The sequence below is a fragment of the Pararge aegeria genome, chromosome 7 (assembly GCF_905163445.1).
Source record: "Pararge aegeria chromosome 7, ilParAegt1.1, whole genome shotgun sequence".
NCBI lineage: Eukaryota > Metazoa > Arthropoda > Insecta > Lepidoptera > Nymphalidae > Pararge > Pararge aegeria.
Window position 1 is genome coordinate 9,025,167 of NC_053186.1, and position 22,815 is coordinate 9,047,981.

The 22,815-nt window shown below is 36.4% G+C and overlaps 2 protein-coding genes across 2 annotated transcripts; both read right to left on the bottom strand.

Annotated features, from left to right (window-relative positions):
• Window positions 1-9,839: 9,839 nt before the first annotated feature.
• Window positions 9,840-10,592, bottom strand: LOC120625171. Its single transcript, XM_039892148.1, has one exon. It carries the CDS (start codon window positions 10,502-10,504, stop codon window positions 9,857-9,859), a length of 648 nt encoding a protein of 215 aa, XP_039748082.1. The 5' UTR covers window positions 10,505-10,592; the 3' UTR covers window positions 9,840-9,856.
• A 6,829-nt stretch (window positions 10,593-17,421) lies between these two features.
• LOC120625350 lies at window positions 17,422-19,654 on the bottom strand. The gene is made up of 3 exons (XM_039892388.1): window positions 19,538-19,654; window positions 17,962-18,087; window positions 17,422-17,511 (listed from the first exon to the last, which is right to left on the bottom strand). The coding sequence occupies exons 1-3, from the start codon at window positions 19,637-19,639 to the stop codon at window positions 17,422-17,424; spliced, it is 318 nt and encodes a 105-aa protein (XP_039748322.1). The 5' UTR covers window positions 19,640-19,654.
• Window positions 19,655-22,815: the final 3,161 nt, after the last annotated feature.

A 22,815-nucleotide genomic window follows, 5' to 3' on the forward strand; every position in this document is an offset into this window, starting at 1 on the left:
TTAGTAGTAGTAGAGTTTTTTATGACAGAGCTCTAGGCCTTTAGGAGTCAAGCAATGAACGGTTGATTTGACATTATGAGTCGTAGAATACGAGTATGTCTGAAAGCGAAGATTCGCTTATACAGCTGTGATATATATATATATAAATACCACTTAGTTGATCCAGCAGTAGGTATAAATATATATATATTAGAGAATTTCATATATAACATATAGCACAGCTGTCACTCCCCGTCCTTTCAACTAACTCAATGCCAAAAATCAAGTTTATATATATATATATATATATATCAGCTGAATTAGTAAATCCCCGCGATATATATATATGTTAGAAAGGCTTACTGCCTAGAAGAAGCATATGTTATTTTTACCTTAACGCACTAACTAAACACCCAAACAACTTGATTTTTGACATTGAGTTAGTTGAAAGGACGGGGAGTAAAATAGGCTTTTTTACCCCAGAAAAACAAATGGTTCCCAAGGAATTTTTGTAAAACGTAATTACGCGGAATAAGAACGCGGGCACCAGCTAATACTGATTAAACAATTTGTGATGTGAAAATATGATATTTGCAGTATGCCATATTTGTTTTAAAAGAGCATTCGGTGCCGTTTATTTATTTAATCGAGAATGATCAATACGGTCGTTCATTATTGAAATGTACTTACTATGTAATTACGTTTTCTATGACCAAGGTGCAGGGCAGTGTGCCAGGAAACGTTTTATCTTAATTTTAGTTTAATTTTTCTATCGGTTTCCGCTTTTATTACGGTTGTTTATAAATCTTGTGAGAACCGTTTGTTTTCATTAGTCAAAAAGAGGCGTACGTTACTCTTCGTCTTTTCAACTAACCTTATGTCAAAAATCAATGGATTGTTATTTGTTTGTTAAGTTAAGGCGTAAAAATAGCCAGATAACTTTCACAACACATACAAAGAAGAATACACTTTCACACAACTTTCACACATTAGTAAGGTAGTAATATAAGTAAGCACTTGACTGCAATTAATCCGGATGGTAAGTTTCAATTATGGTAAGGTAAGTAGGTTGACCAGACCAGGCGTTTCACCTGACCAGAGATGGGGAAATTCCTCAAATTGCACTAGCGGGTAATCGAACTCGGGACCTTCCACTTTTAAGACCAGTAGACTTAAACACTCCAGGGTCATAACCAGCTCACTACAGGACACGGGTCTCATACCACAATCAGAAGGGTTTTAGGCCGTGTAATCTACCACGCGGAACCCCCGGCGGATTGGTGGACTTCACACGCCTTTGAGAACATTATGGACAACTCTCAGACATGCAGGCATTGCTCACGATATTTTCCTTCATCGTTGAAGGAAGTGATATTTTAATTACTTAAAACATAGACAGTTAGTTAAAAGTGCGTGCTGGGATTTGAAATCGGCTCCCAGAAAGTGAAGCTGAAGTACTAACCAATGGGCTATTACCACTTCAAAAAATTTAATAATAGTTAGGAAACTATAACGAGTTAGTTGCAAAGGTGCCTCATTATCTAAAGTACTTAGTGTAGCTACTGACAAGTTTCGTTCTGGCAACATCACTTCGCCCACTTTAGGAAGGTACAGTCAGGGTGAGAAAGATGACGTGTTTTAAATAAGACGATTTCAAAAAGGAGGAGGATATAAACGGACTTGCAAAATTCAATTTTCGATCAAAATGGGTTTATTTGAAAATATCTATCTGTTGATGAGAGTAGGAGGCCGACACGGAACTCTTCAAAAAATTACAGAAAAACATCCGCGATTTGCAATCACATAAATATGCTTTGTTTAAGCAATCACACCTGTATACGCTTAAGGATATTGAGTTTATCGGGGTATCAGTATTTTCTACAAAAAAAATGTTCCCCCTTTTCTTTCAAAAATCTAATTTACACACTATCCCAATTATAATAGTTACGTATTAAGTAATAACTTATTTCTGAAGCTGACTGTACATCTCGCAAGGGTAGAACCGTAACATAATTTTTCTCGGACCTAGATATACCAAAGTATTTTCAACTTTATAACTTCCAGGGTAAGATTTATTTCCGCTTCTCGCGAAAGCATAACCGAATTTAGATAGCGTATAATGCCACTGTTGTTATGGATTGCGTATGAATAAGTTAGTAATACATATTTTAGATATAACAAAATATTTTTTTTATATGAAATAATAAAATACTGAATACATTATAACGAACAAGAGTGACCATAGATGAAAAAAATATTGATAATTAGTCAACTTTGTATTATTACAATTAGCTCGGAGTTATCACATTGACAGTTAAATAAATAACAATAAATAAATAAATATACTACGACAATACACACATCGCCATCTCCCCAAAGTAAGCGAACTGCTGAAAACTGATGAACAACTGATGAATATCTTTATGAATAATATACATAAATCCAGATATATACCCAGACAATGAAAATCATTCATAAAACGGGAATGAAACCCACGGCCTTGAACTCAGAAAGCCAGATCACTGCCCACTGCGCCAGTTGGCCGTCAAAATAGAAGCCAGAAAAAAGGAAGCCTGCAATAAGCTCATCAGTTTCTAAGTAGTCTGATGGAAATCTTCGGCCGTCTTACTTCATAAATTGAAATTTACCTTATTAATGCACAGATTTGCATCGGGGGTTAAAACAATGTTGCAGCCAGCGCTTGCAGCCATTTTTCAATTAATCATTTAATAAGAAGCTTGAAACCTTGTAATAATTTGCAAGTGTGTTTTGTTTAGTTTCTTTCGACGGCCGACTGGCGTAGTGGGCAGCGAACCTGCTTTCTCAGTCCAAGGCTGTGGGTTCGATTCCCACTACTGGAAAATGTTTTGTGATGAACCTAAATGTTTTCCAGTGTCTGAGTGTTCATATGTATTTATGTATATTGTTTATAAAAATATTTATCAGTCATCTTAGTACCCATAACACAAGCTACGCTTATTTTGTGCGAAAAATTTCGTTTAGAAATATTATGCTAACTCTGGACCACTGGCGATCGGTGAGGTACCGAAAACAAACAGTTACTACAATATTTACAGCGTTGAGTTAAGTTTTAATTTAACCAGAACTCTGTCAACACTTGCAAGTTTGGAAAACAATGGTTGAAACTGAATGTATGAAATGGTTATATTACTGTCGGGAAAACACCAAATGATACCTTTTACACTACTCTCTCCATCTGCTGATTATTTCAATACCGAATAACGAACGAGAGTAGGTGTATAATACATCGTATATAACACATACGAAAGTGTGTCCGTATACTTATTTTTTTTTTTTTTTTAATACTGATTCTGCGTTTGTGATATGTATTGCATCGTAATAAAGTTTAAGACGTGAAAAGTTTGTAGATCGACATAGAATATTTTTAATCTGAAAAATCCCTAGAACAGTTTCTGCAGGGTTGAAAAATTTTGTGACCAATGCAGCTAAATCGATCTTGACAATATTTTGTACAGAGGAATACGATTCAAACTCATTCTAAAAAAGAAAAAAAAAGACAACGAATTTAAAAAAAAAAGTCAAATTTTAGATCATATTTTCATTTATTCCTTATTATATAAAGTTATAGCCATGCAATAAGATTTTTTAGTAATAATATGTAGGTCTAATATCTAGACCGTTGCGTCAAGGAAGGTCTCTACGTATGGAAGAATTATAAAAACAAAACACAATGTAGGTTTTTTTCATTGTAAGAATATGGGATTACTAATAAACAGAGGATATAGAGCTGCATCCATACTAGGATTTTACCGCAATCCGTTTGGACGGCTTAACATATATAAACCTGCTAAGCAGCAGTGAAAGCCTAGGCCTAGCCTAGTTAAGGACTTCGGTCTCTGTTCTGGAGTGACCGAGTTCGATCTAGCTTCTCTCAGTTACTTGCTTGAACAGTTAATGGAAACTCACAGTAAAGAAAACATCGTCGCGTGGTTTCCTTCATAGTGAATTTTTGCCTGAGAGTGCTCCATAATATTTTCTAAGGCTTGTGATTTCTACCAGTCCACTGAGACCTAAAACCCACTTATGGGTGAAAGGAGACCTGTACTTTGGTTGATAATGGTGATAACAGATTTCTTACCTTGGAGAAACTACAATATTGATATCAAGCACGATGTTAAGTCACTCGGTCCTTGTTAACAGAAAACTCATCAATTCCTAAGTCAAAATATACTTTAAAACTCGTGAAGTAAAATAATAGAGTTAATAGGAAGTTGATATTTCTAAGGAATATCGCTTTGTTAAGGTTGTGAAACTTCTTTTAATAAGTACAATAAAAGTCTGAAAACTGCAAAAAATCCACTGCATTAAGCATACAAGAGATATAAAATATACAAATTAAAGCGTTTGTGTAATAAAGAATTAAATGAAATAAATTGCCCGCATGCATATAATTCGTTTCAATCATTTTAAATTAAATGAAACACAAAACGTGAATCACAAAAGAATTTCGCCAAACTAGTAATTGGTGGCGAGGGAAATTTACATCACACGATACAACAGATCGGCGTCGAATCGCTAGCCCAGGCGAAACTGCTCTCGTCCGCAAAATATACCTTACTAGCTGACCCGCGCAACTTTGTCTGCGCCAGATGGGCTTTCACTTTCAATTTTAGTTCCAAACGCGAAAAATTTCAAAAACACTGGATTTCACCTTCACGCCCCGCCTACTCTCGCATGGCCAGCATAGAAATTTGTTTAGTTTCTCGAAAATAACATAATCTTGTGATTTTTTTTTTACTTTTTACAGCCCACGCCATATGAAAGAATCTTTGCTAACTTCAACTACATTTAATCTTATAATTATTCAAATATATATATTAACCAGAAGAGTATAGCACACTAAGGATTAATATATATACAATAATATACATTTCTAAGGTGCTGGAATGGCGACCCCGCACCAGTAAACGCAGCGTAGGTCGGCCCCAAACGAGGTGGACAGATGACATCAGGCGAGTAGCTGGGAGCCGTTGGAGGCAAGCGGCCCAGGACCGTGCATTGTGGAACTCCCTACAAAAGACCTATGTCCAGCAATGGACGTCAATTGGTTGAGATGATGATGATGATGATGACATTTCTAACAGTGAAAAAGTTTTAGTACCCCTAACATCGAAAGTCACAAATTTTACTTCTTTATAATTTAAGTATAGATATAATTAATCACTGTTACAAACTTATAACGAATTAGGGTTTTCTGTTAATGAATTCTCAGTACCAGTTTGGCGTTAGGAAATTAGCGGTGTCAACGCTACTTTATATAATAAGGAATAAATGAAAATTTGATCTAAAATATGAGTTTTTTTTTTAATTAGTTTTTTTTTTATTTTTTAGAATGAGTTTGAATCGTTTTCCTTAGAATCAGAAAAGATTTGCATACACTCGTTGACAGTAGATTTGAAAACGCCTCTGTGAGCACGTTAAGCTGTCTTTCCCAGTATTTGACGGCCGATTGGCGCAGTGGGGAGCGACCCTGCTTTCTGAGTCCAAGGCCGTAGGTTCGATTCCCACAACTGGGGGTTTGTGTGATGAACATGAATGTTTTTGAGTGTCTGGGTGTTTATATGTACATTATAAGTACTTATGTACATTATTCATAAAAGTATTAATCATTCATCTTAGTACGCATAACACAAGCTTCACTTACTTTGGGGCTAGAGAGCGATGTCTGTATTAGCGTAGTATATTTATTGATTTATTTTCAAGGAAACGCCAATAAAAAACATTTAAACCACAGAATTATCCATAGTTCTGTAAACGTAAATTGTCACCAACCTATGATAAAAGTCTTTAACGCCCACTAATCTACATTGGAGCAGCGTTATAGTTTATTTATTCATCATCGCTTCTCATGGGACGTTAAAGAAAATCGAAATAAATATAAAAAGAATAGCGTTCACTTCAAAAATGCATGAAAGCACCTTAACAAGCTGTTTCGTTATTTTTATTGAAAAGGAATTTTCCATAATAGAAGACGAAGACGTTCGTGGTATGACACTACAGGACCTCAGCAATTTACGTCCCACTGCTGGACACAGTCCCACTCTGACCAGGGCCAGACCCAAAAAAAAACACGTTGGTCAATTTCTAAAGTAGTTGGTCAATTTTATAACTGGCTGGACACAATTATAATTACCTACAATTTTGTACCCTAATCTCGGAGTCTAGACCAACGGGCCAGTCAGTCAAACAGTTTGTTTTTTTTATTGTGTTTTCTGTCTGATGGAAAACGCTTTTCGAAACTACCAGTCGGACTTAATAAATCTTTTTAGTATTTGATAGCATAATGCTCGAGAAGGGTTTAATATCACGCTACAACACTCAGGAACTGAACGAATGAAGTAAAAGCGCGGGCGGGTGAAGTGACTGATGAAAGTTACTTTGAGAAACTTATAACTAAGTCGCAAGTTACCGCTGGCCCATTATAAACACTAGCGGCGTGTACTCGCTTAAAACACCTTTAAACTTTTTTTTACTCGTCAATACAAAAGATGAATCTTTCATTGTGTCACCTACTGCCATCTTCTTCCGTTTCTGTACCTAGGCCTGCCTCAGTACTTAGTTTACCTGAACCATCCGTAGTATTATCACTCCAGCCACCCGAGGTCCCTTTAGGAGTAAGAAGGCTACCCAGGTCGCCAGAAGGTTTTCTGTTATTTTTTCTGCTTCCCTGGTATTTTTAACCGTGTATCGGTGTTTCTGTTGTCTCGATGCAAGATACTCAGAGGACTGTCAGATAAAATGACGTACCTGTTCAGGCAGCGATAAGTAGTGGTAATAAACTTTTAATTTCGAGTTCAATCAGCACACTGATTTTAATCAGATATAAGAATTTTAGGCGAAATATCACTTGCTTTAACGGTAACAGAAAACATTCTGAGGAAACCTGCATAACTCAGAGTTCTCCATAATGTTTTTGAAGGCGAGTAAAGTCTACTAATCCTGGCTTCATGATAATTATGGTCACACACCCTCTGTCGGCACTGATGAACGTTTAATATTAACTTGTTCTATGTATACCACTAAAAGTCCTCGTATCGTGCCCTAATATACAAAAAACCTAAAGACGTATATCAATTTGATTCTGTGAGCGTGGTGGCTGTGTCGGCCGCGAAATCCTGCATTGCGTGTTCACGAGTAATAATAAATGAAAAATAGCATTATAAAGCACTCCTTTATTGCTGCTGCGGTTTTTGTGTAAATAAAAATTCTTTTTGTACAACAAAAAATGGGCATCTTTTTTATTTATTCTTTGATTATAAAAACCGTTTAAACATTTATTGTGAGCTTATTGAAACAAAGTGATGTCTTACAAAGTTAAGTTATATTGAAATGAATTAAAAGTTGCATTTTATAGCGATGTCACGTTATTATATAGATCTATTTGTTCTATGTTCTTTTTGTGGCGTGCAATAAAAGTATATTCATTTATTCATTCATTCATTTTACTGTTGTGGTTTTTGTGTGATTAAAATTATTTTTCAGCAATACTGGACACCATAAATTAATCATTGATTAAAAATAAATTTAAAAGTGAGATTACACGTAACTGAATAAAAATTAGGTATGATTATACAACGTGTTAATAAAACCAAAATTATACTTCACTGGCTTTAGTAGTATAGTATACCGTAGTTTTTGAGTAAATAACTGCCATAGTTTTTACTGAAAGAAATCAGATAAAACCCTAGCATGAATCATCGCATGCAAAAATTTAAATCATGTGACTCCTGTCACTTTATTAGGTACGCGTCGCGTAGCGTAGGTACTATGCGCGTGTTGGTCTTTTATCAATTAAAAAAAAAATTGATTCCTTATAAAATATACTTGTGCATCCATCAATATAATTTCGTAATTTTGTTACACGTTGTATAGGTAACAGAAACAAAAGAAATAATTAATGAACTTTCTTGTGTGAAAATTGTGTACCTAAACAATAAAAAATAATAGGCAAAAGAGAACCTAAATAACTAAAAAACACAAATTACGTCTAAAAAATGAAACGCGTGCATCTCGGGACTCCTGACCATGTGGTAACATAGAGTAATCCAAGTTGAACTATTTAATATTGAAATTTTTGAAGGTTATTACTTCATTTTATTGAAACGGACTTCATTATATGAAAGTCTTTTATTGAAAAATATATTTTATTCCTAGTTACAAATTCTTGAATATGTACATTAGAACTTTGTTCATGTACCATATTATTAGTAACATTATTTAACAATCGTATGCGTGAGAGACGTACGCCTTAACGCGTTACGTAAGCGATTTACCCTAGTTGTATGTTTGCAAGTAGACCTTCTCGTAATATCAAGCATTATTGAAACGTCAAGTCTGCCTGTTTGCATTAACTACCACCGGTCCGGAAGGTAGATTCTAAAGACAAGAAACCGGCAAGAAACTCAGCTACACTTACAATAAATAAAATGCAATGATATTGCGATGAAAAATTCTTACGGGCAAAAATATATTAAAAATATGCAAAATAGTAATACATCACATTATAAATAAGGATAGTACTTTGAATCCTTTCGACCTACATAGTGATATCAGTGGCTTGAAATGTCACCACAGCGATTTTCAGAAGTCATCATTCGTAACTGAAATTCTGTGTTAAGTATTCATTCATACAGGAAATAATGATAATGAAAGTTATACAATTTTATTATTCGACCGAATCGAATTAATTAGTGTATGAAGTGGTTTATCCATTGTTTTATAAATCAATTGAAATTGTTAATTATTAATTATTGTTCCATTTTAATTAGCATCGATTGAGAATGATAAGGAGGGAATTGTCGAACATTTTCGATATTGAAAAAGTATTTTTTTTATAAAATGTTCTGAAACAAGGATGACCCTGTTTTTCAGGACTTTTAGTTTAAAACATAGTTGACAATCAAGCAATTTAGCACGCAGCACACAACTGCATATCAGCTGCTTTGATATTCTAGTGATTAGGTTAGGTTAGCTAGTTAGTTATCTTGAGCTCAAGATCATCTTATTATTATTATTATATTATTATTATTAAATTATCTACTGCACACACAAAAACAAAATAAAAAGAGAAACACATTAAAAAATTATAAAAAAACTAGTTTAGGTGCGCAAAGGTGGTCTTATCGCTAAAGCTATCTCTTCCACACGACTTTTGGCAAAATTATTTCTTACAAGGACCCTTCCTTGGTGCGGCAATAAAAATGTATACCTACATAAAAATATTGCAAACTAAACTACATGTTATAAATTTTAATACTACACATATTATTTATAATACATATTATTCATAAATTTAATAATAATAAACTATGTTGGGTTCCATCCCCGGATCAGGGTAAAATTAGTATGTCAACAACATCATCATATCAACCAATGGACATCCGCTGCTGGAAGTAGTTCTTTTTTGGGGAATTTCCAACTCCACGTTCTTGTGCCACTTGTTCTAGAGGCTCTTTGCGACTTCGTAAGAAAATATCAGCCTAGAGGATATCCTTCAGACATCCTCCAGACACCGACAATATTCTCTAGGTATTTTCTGCCCCTGCCTCGGAGGGCACGTCAAGATCCCGGCTATTTTCACTTACATGTAACTATAATCGTAACAGCCATTAACACGTATTCGATTAGTTCGATTAAATGCGTTGATATGCTACGAATAATGTCTGATAATAAGCCTATTCTGGTTATGCTTTTTGCAACGGTAGTATAGCGTTTATATTTAGTACAAACCGTTCCATGCGACTTCATCCATTACAACTAATGAATTTTTTTCTATTCAAATCATCCGTTACTTTACACAACATTATCCATCATCATCATTCTCCTGGCGCATTCCCTATTTGGGGTCGGCCCTCCTGATACTTGTCCGCCATTTAATACGGTCTTGTGTCATTTCTGGTGTTAGGCCCAGAGTTTTCATGTCATTGAAAACGGTTCTAGTCCAGGTGGTAAGTGGGCGACCTCTACCTCTTTTGCCTTCATCTATAGCCATTACTCGCTGTGTCATGTGGCTTTTGTCTCTACGCATTACATGCCCGTACCAGCGTAATCGGCTCTCCTGCATCTTATGCTGTACTTCCGCAACTTTAAAAGAGCCTCGGATGAACTCATTCCGAATTTTGTCCAATCTTGTAATGCCCCCAGCCCAGCGCAACATCTTCATTTCAGTAACATGTATTTTCTGTTCGTCACTCTTCCTCATTCCCCAGCATTCAGACCCATATAGCAGTGCTGATCGTACAGCTCTTTTGTACACGGTGCCTTTCACTTTAATTGGCAGTTTCGCATCACAAAGAACACCAGTAAGGGACCTCCATTTGAGCCATCCTGTGTTGATTCTGCTATGAATTTCATCTTCGGTATTTGCTTTCGTGTTAATAACGGAGCCTAGATATTTGAAACTGTCAACTTGGTTCAAAGGTCTGCCGTCTATTGTAGGTGGTGACTGGATATTTGCATTGATATTAGAGAAATTGCAAAGCATGTATTCGGTTTTTTGTCGGCTTACTCTTAGACCTCTGCTTTCCAATCCCTCTCGCCATGCTTCTAGGTTTTTTTGAAGTTCTGGCAATGATTCTTCCACCAAAACTACATCATCTGCATATAAAATTGTCCATGGTACCGGTTTTTGAAGATCTTTGGTGATGTAATCCATGACGATGTTAAACAACAAGGGGCTCAGAGTAGATCCCTGATGAACGCCGACTTTGACTTCGAAGCTATTACTTATTCCGGCTGGTGAGACAACCCGGGTGGTAACATTGCTGTACATATCCTGTACGATACTGATGTACTGTTCCGTTACTAGCTGGCCCCTGAGACCTTGCCATATGAGTTGACGCGGTATTCGGTCGAAGGCCTTTTCGAGATCAATAAAGACCATATGTAAATCCTTTTTAAGGGTTTTATACTTGTCCACAGAGTGTATTGCATCCGTAGTACCAACCCCTGCAGAAAAGCCACACTGGTTAGGTGAGATTTTCGTGAGCAAAATAAGTCTATTGATAATGACTTTTTCCCAGATTTTAAGGGTATGTGACGTTAATTTGATAGCTCTATAGTTTCCACACTCAGCTATACTTCCTTTATTCTTATAGAATGGTATCATGTTGCTCAGTCTCCACATATCTGGCATATTTCCTTTAGCTATGATAAGGTTAAACAAGTCTGTTAGCCATTTCACACCGCTCTCTCCTGTTTTTTTCCAAAGCTCTGCCGGTATCTCGTCAGGGCCCGTAGCTTTGCCATTTTTCATCGCCTTAATAGCGGATTTGACTTCAGAAGGTGAAATGACCTCTAAAGGGCCAGATACAGGTGAGAGGGGTATCGTTTGTTGATGTGGAAACTCTTCATTCAAAAGTTTCTGAAAGTATTCCTGCCATCTATTAATGATTTCTTTGTCTGCAGTTAATAATTTTCCTGAAATATCATTAATGTATTTATTGTGCTTAAAATCTTGAGTTTGCTTATTACGGTGTTTCGCTATTTTAAAAATTTCCTTTTCAGTTTCAGCACTCTGCAGTCTAGATATCAGCTCCTCATCTGCTGTCGCCTTAGCAATGGCAACCGTTTGTTTCGCTAATCGTTTTGCAAACATGTACTCGGTTTTATCGAGTTCTGAATTTGTATTTTGCCATTTCTTAAAACTGGTTTTCTTTTGGATGAGCTTTTCTTTAACATCCCTAGACCACCAACTTGCATCTTTGCCGGTATTCAGTTTGCTGCCTTTAGTTACGCCAAGGACTTTTTTGCCTATCGCTATAGCGTGTGTGTGGAAGTCGTTCCATAATGTGTTGGCGTCAATTGTTTCAAAATTGTCTATAGGGTCTGCGAGATATTCTTTTACTTGTTTAATAGCTGCTAAACCTTCTGTTTTATTTAAGTTGTACCATTTGATTCTAGGGAGAGATTTAATTTTGGGATTCTTATTCCAATTAGGTAGATTGAGACAGGCTACGAGAATTCGGTGTTGAGTGGTCAAAGGTTCCCCGGGGATAACCTTGCAATCTCTGAAATGTTTACGCATAACAGCATCACACAGGAAGAAGTCAATCTGTGTGGAATCTCTCCCACTTTTGTAGGTGATAAGGTGTTCAGGGGTTTTCTGGAAAAAGGTATTGACTATAGGCATGTCAAACGTTGATGCAAGTTCCAAGACGTCCCTCCCCTGTTCGTTTAGAATGCCGTACCCGAAATTTCCATGGACATTGCAATCTTTTGGGGCTTTCTGACCCACATGCCCATTTAGATCGCCTGCAATGACTTTTCTTTCTGTTTTCGGTATACTTTGAAGAACGTCTTGCAGCTCTTCCCAAAACGTTTGTTTGTCTTCTTTTCTGCAGCCTGTCTGCGGCGCATATGCAGAAATAATATTAAAGCAGGGCTGGTTTTCTAGAGCCATTTTAACGCACATGATTCGGTCATTTATTCGGTCAACTTTAATAACTCTCTGCTTCAGATTTCCGTCGAGTACGATGCCAACACCGTTTTTGGTTGACGAGCCGTGGTAGTACAGTTGGTAATTATAACCGATATTCCTGGACTTCGAACCTTTCCATTTCAGTTCTTGAATACAGCAAATATTTATATTGCGTCTGTGTAAGGTCTCTGCCAGTTCTTGGCTACGTCCGGTCAGTGAACCAATGTTCCATGTCGCTAAACGCATGTTAGTAGCGTTGCGTCTACAGTCGTCGCTTGTGGGGAACGCCCTAATATATATCGCATGGTTCGCCGGTGAGTTCTGACCGTCGCTTCCGGGGGACGCCCTAGTATTGGTCTCATTTCTCTTTTGTTGTGCTTTCATTTTAGTATCAGGAGATGAATTTGGCTATGCATTTTACGGCCGGTTGCCACCTGACGCCAAGACTGTCACCATCCTCGAGGTGTGAGCGCCGCCGTTGACCCACGTGGGGCTCATCCGCCGCCATCTCTTCTGCGTGCCCCAGTCTAGACCCGCAGCACTGCCCACGGCCTCGCCTCCGAATACGTCGGAGAAGCCCGGGGGTAGGGGTTTTTTACAGAGTGACCTTCTCTGGCCTTGTGGTCCGCGGGAGGTATTTAATTTTCCTCCTACCCTATGGAGGTTTGACTCTCCATCGAGCACCCCCCTATCCGCCACCTGGGGACGCGTCCTCTAGGGAGTAAGGCTACCCCGAGGAGTTTACACAACATTATCCGACCCACAAAATAAGTATAGTCTCCCGCTCACGCTACTAGTATTACTCGGCTTGTAAGAGTCTGGGCGTGACATAAAATACCTTATAATAAGCGTACAACTTCCCTTAAAGACAGAGCTATGAATGCTTAAAGATTTATCTGATGAGATGTTCTTCCAGAAATTAGAATGTTCCCACGTATATACTTTCATTTTATACTGTACCCTCTTTTGGGGGTGGATATTTTATAAACCTTGAAAAAAGTATCTATCATCTGTGTACGCAATGTTTTCGCAAATATCAGTTCCATAAAAAATGTCTCCCTCCCTTTGCTAATGTAAGCTCCCAGGGTGTACTTTTAAAAATAAATGAAGAGTAAAAAACTAAAAGGTTTTAGTAAAATACGCTAATAAGAATAAACTAAACTCTTACTATGAACTTTTAACGTCATTACACAATTTATATATTGTAATAACTTTTTTATCGCGCTAAATATGATGAAAATAAATAAGCCTAAGGATGTAAACAAAGCTCTTTACATTATCTGGATTAATAATTTACGTCATATCGTGTATACATGATACATTACTATACAAGCTTTGAGGCTACTCTTTGTTTTTAGTATATTAAAACACGTGTGATACCTTAATAAACCTCCAGTCTTAGAGCACGTTCCCATTGTGATAGTCCGTTATATTTTTCGGTGCTAGATTAACGTTATTGTTTGCACTCGTAAACTTACTGTACCAGATGACGTCATCATCACCATCCTCAGCCAATTAATGTAAAGAACGCTGCTTCGATAAGGGGACCATTATTATTACTCTATGGTAATAGTACCCAGGAATGTATGAACTGTCGTTATTAAGTGGCGTCAAATTTGACAGCTCTTGATAAAATTACACGTTAAAGTTTCACGACAAAAAATGCAGTAGTAAGTTCAATAGGATTCAAAGTTAGAAAATCAGAAAAACACTACCATTTCTTAAAGCAGTATTATGTTACAAATGCATTTTTATTAGCCTATTCGCATGATGTCCCTAAATTATGGATTATAATTCGAATACAAGCGCGCGAAAAATATTAAAAATCAGTTACATTCAAGTTACCAAAAAAGATTAACGTACCTTCTTTCATATAGCAATGGAAACAAGCCGTGACCCCTGTCACACCTGACTTATAACTGTCACGTGTCCAATTTGCATTAATATAACATTCTTTGTGAATAAAATTTGCATGTAATCTTGTAAGGCAGCGACAATTTTTGAGCTACGACAGGGGTTCTAAAAGTAAAGTTAGTTTCACTTTAGTAGCGCAAAGGTATCGTATTTATACCCGATGAACTTTTTTCAAAAAGCGGTAGTTGTTAATTCGATATAAATAATACGAGTAACAATAAAACAAATGTGAAATGTCATATTTTTGTATTTTTTTTTCCTCAATAATAAACCATATTGAATATAAGCCGACAAAATCCAGACTTTAAAGCTGTAAGTATTTGCTGTGCTATAGTTTAAACTCTATTTAGTTTCTTGATCAGATAAAGGTATCCTTTAAAATTTTGGAATATCTGCCATGTTTGATTTGTAAAGACGTCATAAATTTCATGTTGACTAATTTTGAAAAACTCTCCTTCGAAACTCTCTGTCCGAAAATTAAAAAGTTTGTTTATAAATTGCTAATTATATTTGAAAAAATATTTACCATAATAAAGTAAATAACAAAACACTTAGCATCTTATAGTTAGAAAACACAAAATACTTCATATACGCTGTCCTGATTCACCTGACATGGCGAAATGCAGTTTTATTTAGGGAAATAAATACCAATCTCACTTCGAATATTAACACAGAAATATGTTTTTCATAATACATGAATCATGTATTATTAGATAAATATAACATTTCAGCGTTACTGTAATCATGCCTATTTACCGTCAACGAGTCGTCCACTAGACCTGACGTCAACAAGGTGCCCACGAGTCGGCAACGCATCTTGCGCAAGTTAGCAACGCGTCATCGACTAGTGGTAAGCGGGCTGTAGGAGGTTTCGTAAGCAACTCGTGCTACACTCGTTATCGACTATTTCCATCGATTTTAACAACCATTGGATAGAAGCATGCGTTACTTTGTGGAATTCCATTATATACTATAAAAATTAAGCTAAATATGATATTTTTCGCGAAATCAGGGGAATCTGTAAGTTGTTATTTATAATTTCTTCAATCTTCATATACCACACCAATCAGATTTTCGGCAATGTACTCTCTCCACACGTTTCGAACCCACACCGGAGCATCCTCACTGACTGGAGGTTTCATTTGACTGGAGGTGTTATTGAGTCGGCTTCGAGTCGATATGGTATGCGAAATTCTTTACGTAACATTTATTTTGATCTATAATTACTATTCACTGAGAGGTGATAGCGCAGCGGGTAGGACTTCGACTTTACTTTCGGAAGGTCGGGTTCGAATCCCATCCCATAGTTCGATTCGAACTTTCATAGTTATCTGCGTTTAAAGCAATTAAAATATCACTTGCTTCAACGTCGAAAGAAAACAACGTAAGGTAAACTGCATGCCAGAGAGTTCTCCATTATGTACTCAAAGGTGTGTGCAGTCCACCAATCATCACTGGGCCAGTGTGGTGGACTACAGATATGACCCCTTCTCATTGTGGGAGTAGACCCGTGCCCTGTAGTGAGGCGGTAATGGACTGATATCATGATGGTGATGACTTTCTTTACAGGGAAGGAAAACATCGTGAGGCAACCTGCATGCCTGAGAGTTCTCGTTAATGTTCTCGGAGGCGTGCGAGGTCTTACGATCGGCACTAGGCCAGCGTGATGAACCACGGCCTAAACCTTTCTTTCAGGTAATGAACTTGCTGGCACGTGTGACCGCAAGTGGGCCAATAGTGGGTGGATAATGATGATGATGATGATTATTCAAATTATTTCTTTCCACCCACTTACAGCAACGGGAAATAAATACTTTTCGCGCGTTTTCATAACAACTTTGAATGAAAAAGTTTATTTCGTTGCTCGCCGTTATAAAAAATTCTCATCGAGTTTTTTATTAATGGTCCAAAGTTTTGGATGAGACGTCATCAATCAAGTCATATATCAAACTGAATTGGTGCCAATATTTCCCGGTCTTAATTTGAGTGGCGGCTATGTAATTTTACAAAATACTTCCGGCTTATCCTTAGATTATACCTACTCATCATCATCATCATCATATCAACCCATTACCGGCCCACTACAGGACTACAGGTCTCCCACAATGAGAGGGGGTTAACGCCGTAGTCCACCACGCTGGCCCGGTGCGGATTGGTTGACTCCACACACCTTTGAGAGCATTATGGAGAACTTTCAGGCATGCAGGTATCCTCACGATATTTTCCTTCGCCTTCAGTTTTCCGCGTTTCAGCAAGTGATATTATAAATACAAAAACGCACGTAACTTTGTAAAGTTAGATGTGCGTGCTGTGATTCGAACTGGGCTCCCCGAAAATGAAGTCGAGCTCGTACTACCGCATAGTTCTAAATATTCTTCATTTAAATACAGAACTGAATAAGAGAGAGAGAGAGAGAGAGAGAGAGAGAGAGAGAGAGAGAGAGAGAGAGATTAGTAACAGGCACTTTTGATTCGTACAACATTATTGTATTTTAATTCATTATTTTGTGAAAAGTAAACTGAGTGTGACAAACTTAGCCGATTATTATTTTTGGTTTCAATATCTCCCTAGCTACAGAGAAACAATTTATTTACGTTATCCTTTACGTATAGTAACGTGACAACAGACGAAATTGCAAGGAACAGCTAGTCATAACTATAATAGGATTTAAACCAACCCCAAAATATATATTTGCATTTTAAATTGCAATAATAAATTGTTGATGTTAAGAAGAAGTTATATTAAAAAAATTACACGTTATTAATATTTAATTTAAAAAAAAAGTTATTAATTCTCTTATACAAATGAATTTCTTCAGATGTTCATACATTTCTTCCTACCTACTAGAGCGGTTCTGAAAGATGGGCGTACCGTGACAAATAAAAAACTTACTGGGTACATTAAAATGAAAAATTATTCATTTCATACCAAGCTCGGAATAATATTTGACTTTATCTAGACTCTCTAAGATCCCCAGGTGGACCTTAAATGGAGTTTATGTTTGAAAATATCTCACTGAAATAAAACCAAATATTTGAGAGGGAAAATTTTTATTGCCGCTTTATATTTCAACTCTTGAAATGCAGTTCGGGGGCGTATTTAAAGATGCAAATCGTTATTTCATTCCCGAGTTGACATAGGGACCCTCCTCGGTTTATCTGAAAAGATATTTAAATTGAAAATAAAAAAAAATGTGAAATATTTGCAAGCAAATTGAAAAGTACCGGAACACTTGTATATTTTTTTTGCTGCATTTTATTTTAATACTTACTATTAATCAGTTTATTCGTGTTTCAAGATTTACGGTAAACTTGACTTCTTCCGCGTTTATGTTAGGATTTTAATAATTTCTATGGCGATCTCAAGTCCTTCGGCAGGGGCATTTTCATAATTTATAAATTTAAATTTGAATATTCTGGTGGGAGGTTTCGGCCGCGGCTAGTTGCTTACCCTATTGACAAGATCGTGCTGCAACGCGATTAATCGTTCTGGTACGTTCTTGTCGCATGGTGAGTTTGTGTGCCATAACATAGTAAACTGTATTATCACTTGATACAAGATGCGATCGAAGTCAGAACCAAAATTATAGTAAATGAAAAAATAATCACCTCCTTATCGCAACTTTCGGAAACCGTTTTCATGTGGTCGAGTCGCTTCCTGTTGCGGAACACGAGTGGGCTGACTACCGTCATGAAGCCTACCTTGGAGTAGTTGTTGTGGTCCACGATGCCAATCTATGGAATATATATAAGGCTCAGAATATAAAATTACTATTTATTTAAGCTTTGCACTGATTGTAGGTAAGTATTTGATGTTGATAGTTGAAAAGTCTCATTATTCCTACACCGTCATCACATTATTAAAATCTAACATATGATCCAAACCACACTATGGAATTCATTTTAATACGAAGTACTAATATATATATATAAATATATATATAGTATTTTTGTTGAAAATCATCATCATAATCATCCAGTGGCGTGCACTACATACATGCACAAAAGCAATGCATACCCAAATTATTTTATATAACCCGTATTGGGGGGAAATTTTTCCATTTTATGCCATGCCCTGCATATGCATTACCCTGGTAAGAAACCCTGTGCACGCCACTGTAATCATCATATCACAATCTCTCTTTCCACAATAAGAAGAGGTTAAGGCCGTAGTCCACCACGCTGGTCTAATGCTGAACGGTAGACTCCACACACCTTTGACGAATTTATGGAGCACACTCGGGCATGCATTTTCTTCACGATGTTTTGCTTCACAGTTAAAGCGATTGATATTTAAATTTATTAAAATGCACGTAACATAGAAAAAATTGTGGTATAAAAAAACTCGGACCCCTGAAAGTGAAGTCAAAGTCCTACCTACTGGGCTATCACCGCTTCGAAAATTGACGAAAATAAGAGGTAACATAGCTGTGAAAAAAATGGGTTGCGCTACGTTACAGATTCTATTTATAAAACATTCCTTATCTTAATTTCCAGTCACTATTCTTTTTTAGTTCGATTGTTGTAGAAGAGCTTTTTGTGACAGATCTCGTCAGAGGAAATACTACCTCCATGGTTATTAAAAGAAGTTCAAGTAGCAATGCTGTTTTCCGGTCTGAAGGGCGTAGTTGCCGGTGTAATTACAGTCTCATGAGGCCTCGGGTGGATGAGCACTGGGCGACCAGTTCTAGGAAGTGTTGATTTGGGTTGCTGCGTCGGTCCACCATACGGTAATCTTCTTACCATAAGGTGAGCCATCTGCTTGGGCCATATTTTAATAGCTGATAAGACCTTGCATTATTTACAAAGTGTATGCAAACTGGGTAGGTTTCATGTCAATTTTGTGGGCATTCGTTTTAAAAAACCTGCCGTCCGCGCGCTTTTATCATTTCGCCCGAAAGTTCGATCGTATTAAAAATATAATTCAATTATTTAATGACAGCTGCCTAGTAGCGCACTGATTATCGTTGATTTGCCTTGGGGATTCAACAAAGTGTTCCGAAAAAAGGCCGTCTTCGGGCCGCCTTGCGGATCGGCTTCTTTAAGGGGTAGGTTGAAGTTTAACATATTGCCTACATTTTTGTTATGACGGTTTATTCAAAATAGGCAACTTTGACAAAATCATTACCCGTTATTTTTCTTACTAAACTTATAAAAAGGTAGGTAAATAAATATGGTATAGTACTTTTTCTAATAGACAGGTGACAATGCAGGCAGATTTCTCAGGAAAAGGCGGTTCTTTGCGAAGAAACTCCAGATCGGCCTCCGTTGCGTTGACCTGGGTCATGCATGAGCGGGCAGTGGCCTTGAGGGTCTTATGCACAACAGCTACGATTGGATTATCTGAGGAAGAAAAGATAATAATGAAACCTGAAAATTATTGTAAATGCAACGCAAAAAAATGCACAGCGCAAAAATGACAGTCTTGTCACTATGTGGACAGAATTCTTACTAATATTATAAATGTAGAAGCGTGTTTGTATATTCCTCCTTATATTCTTCCTTCACGCCTTAATTAGAGCAACCAATCAATTAGATTTTTGGCATAGAGATCGTTAAAAGGACAGCAACGTATTACGCTAATTTTTATCCCAGGAAAACAACAAGTTTCTAAAAAATGAAAAAAAAAACTGTAATAAACGCAGACGCGGGCCACAACTAGTAAAGATGATATTCACTATGTATAACGATAAGAACATCAACGAAGCCCTACGAAATTAAATGTTGCATCTGTTCCAAAACAGCCAAAGGTGTAAAAGTCACAAGTGATAGAAAATAATATAGAAATTGAAAACAAAAATAATTGTAGCTTAGCATGTATTTTTATACAAAAAAAAAAAAATTTAAAAGTACCAAATTTTATTCAGGCTTAATATCTGATTGTTTGTTTCTAAGATACGGAAGGTGTATTTTTTTTATATCAGTAATTAACATGGGATTCCAGAAAGGTTTTAAATTAGTAAATAAACTATTTTTAATTAATGAACATATAATACCATTGTCCTTCCAATGAAACTACGATTTCAAATTTCAGCATATTCAAACTGAAATTCTCACTTTTCAGTATTATAATAAATGTGAATGTTATCCGACTGAAATATGGACGAAACAAAACATCTACGAAATTCGAAAATGCTAACTTGTTTAAACTTGTCTGTGTTAGAACACCGCTCGCTTGTTGCGATGCAATCGGCTGAATAATTCAGACAAGTAAAGAATAAATTTAAATCGACGGTATATTTCGGACGTCTGAATTCGGATCGTGTTTTGAGAGCCTGCGGAGCTATTTTGTAAAAATACAACATCGTTTCGAACGCTGCTGCATCGATGAACGTAAACATTATGCAAATAGTTACTTTCGGGTAGTTATTGCTATATATCACTAGACACAATTTAAGACAAATTGTAAATGAGTTGCCTACTTTTAAATCTGCAAATATCATCAGCGACAGCAGACTAGGTTATTGGCATTAGTACCGCGAATGTTAATTAATACCGTAAATGATTTGTATTTATATATTTTGTTTAATCCCCGGGAAACGTTAATTTCTCCGGTATAGAAATTATTCTATGTCCGCCTCTAAAATGCAAAATGTCTCTGTAAAGACGTGCATAAGTAATTAATGTATTAAGTTATTATTACTTTTCTGAAATAAAAAATGTTTTATTTGTTTCACTCTTCACCCTTTCTAGGGTCAAGTTCAAGTGTCATTAAAATTGGTACAGTGGTTTAACTTGATATATATTTTTTAATTTAGAAAACTTTATTTTATTTATTTATTTATGTACACACTTTATTTGTACACCACAAACAGGAAAAAAAACAATGGACACAACAAATATAAACTTAAAAAGTGGGATACAAAAGGCGGCCTTATAGCTTAGTAGCGATCTCTTCCAGGCAACCTTAAGATTAGGAAAATCAAGGGAAACCGATTGGTGGAGTGTATTATTATTATATAGGTACATACTTACGAACAATTACACACTAATACTTATCAAGATTACACGCATAAAATACTAATAATAATAAATATACTTAAATATGAGTAAGAGTTAATCACTGTCGCCTTTATTATTCTTTATTGCACATCCAAGAAGGATTAGTATAGATAATTGGCTTCTTTGCAATTAAATACACTACGCTGATACTATGTCAAAATGTTTTATGTTTTACCAGCGAGCTCAAAAGCGAATAAAACTCTTTAGAGAATAACACTATAGTTCCGATGTAATATTCTTTTCTCTATTTTCCTCGTTTGAATTATGTTATGAGCTTGTGATTTATGTATTTATGTTAAGCAGTGGTGAGGAAATGGTGAGTTTGTGATTGAGTACGATCTGACCTGATAGTAAACAGGACACTACGTCCTTGAAAAAGTAGGTATTTCGTATGTTATTAACGATCAAATACTCATGGTAATAAACAGTGTAGTCATTACCATGTTGTAATCACCATCCTCTCACAGTCATCATCATTACCAACCCATTACGGTTCACTCCACAGGCACGGGTCTTCTATCAAAATAAGAAGGATTTAGAACATAATCCACCACGCTGACCTAGTGCCGATTGGTGGACTTCATACGAGGTGCAGGTTTCCTCACGATGTTTGCCTTCACCGTTAAAATTAATTATATGTTATTACTTAAAAGTAAAATAACTTCGTAAAGTTAGAGGTTCGCACCGAGGATCAATCTTTGTCCTAATCAAAATAAAACCATGGTCCTTACTACTGCCTTCACCTAAGAACCGTATAAGAATAATAATGCATAAAGCTGAAGAGTATGTTTGTTTGTTTACTTGAACGCAATAATCTCCGGAACTACTGAAAAATTCGTTCAGTGTTAGATAGCCCATTTACAGGCTATACAATGTGTAAATGAAAATCAAAATAATAATTCACAGGCTTCAGAGATACATTATGTACTATCTCCGAGACTTACCTGTGAAACCGAAAACCTAATAGTTTTAAGTAAACCATTGCTTTAGTTTTTACTGAAAGAAATCAGATACAGTCTTAGGGCTGTACCTAAAAAATATCACACGCAAACTTAAAATCATGTGACTCCTGTCACTTTATTAGGTACGCGTCGCGTAGCGTAGGTACTATGCGCGTGTCGGTCTTTTATCTTTAATAAGGTTGTCACACTCAGAATATTTTGAATTCGTCTGTATGGACAAATATATATGCTTCTTTTGATTTAATATTTATACCGGATGATTCCTTATTTTCGTATTACTTACATTTCGTAATTCGGTTACACGTCTCTATCTCATCACGCTAAAACCAATAGTAGCATAGCACCAATGAAGAATGGTTTCAACATCGGCGTTTTTATCCCTTTTGACAGCTTCCGCTGCATGCGCTTCGTAAACGGTTAGTTTCGATGAAATTATGACGAAGTCGTTCACCTTTAAAATTCTTAAAAAAAAAAGTCCGTGACAGCATACGTGGACGAA

Bases quoted from the DNA above. Each gene is read 5' to 3' on its own strand.
- LOC120625171 (XM_039892148.1), bottom strand. From the start codon at position 10,504: ATGCTTTGCAATTTCTCTAATATCAATGCAAATATCCAGTCACCACCT.
- LOC120625350 (XM_039892388.1), bottom strand. From the start codon at position 19,639: ATGACCCAGGTCAACGCAACGGAGGCCGATCTGGAGTTTCTTCGCAAA. The intron at 18,088-19,537 runs GTACTATACCAT...TATATTCCATAG, and splicing joins TCACCTGTCTATTAGAAAAA to ATTGGCATCGTGGACCACAA. The intron at 17,512-17,961 runs GTGATTATTTTT...ATATCTTTTCAG, and splicing joins CCGAAAGTTGCGATAAGGAG to ATAAACCGAGGAGGGTCCCT.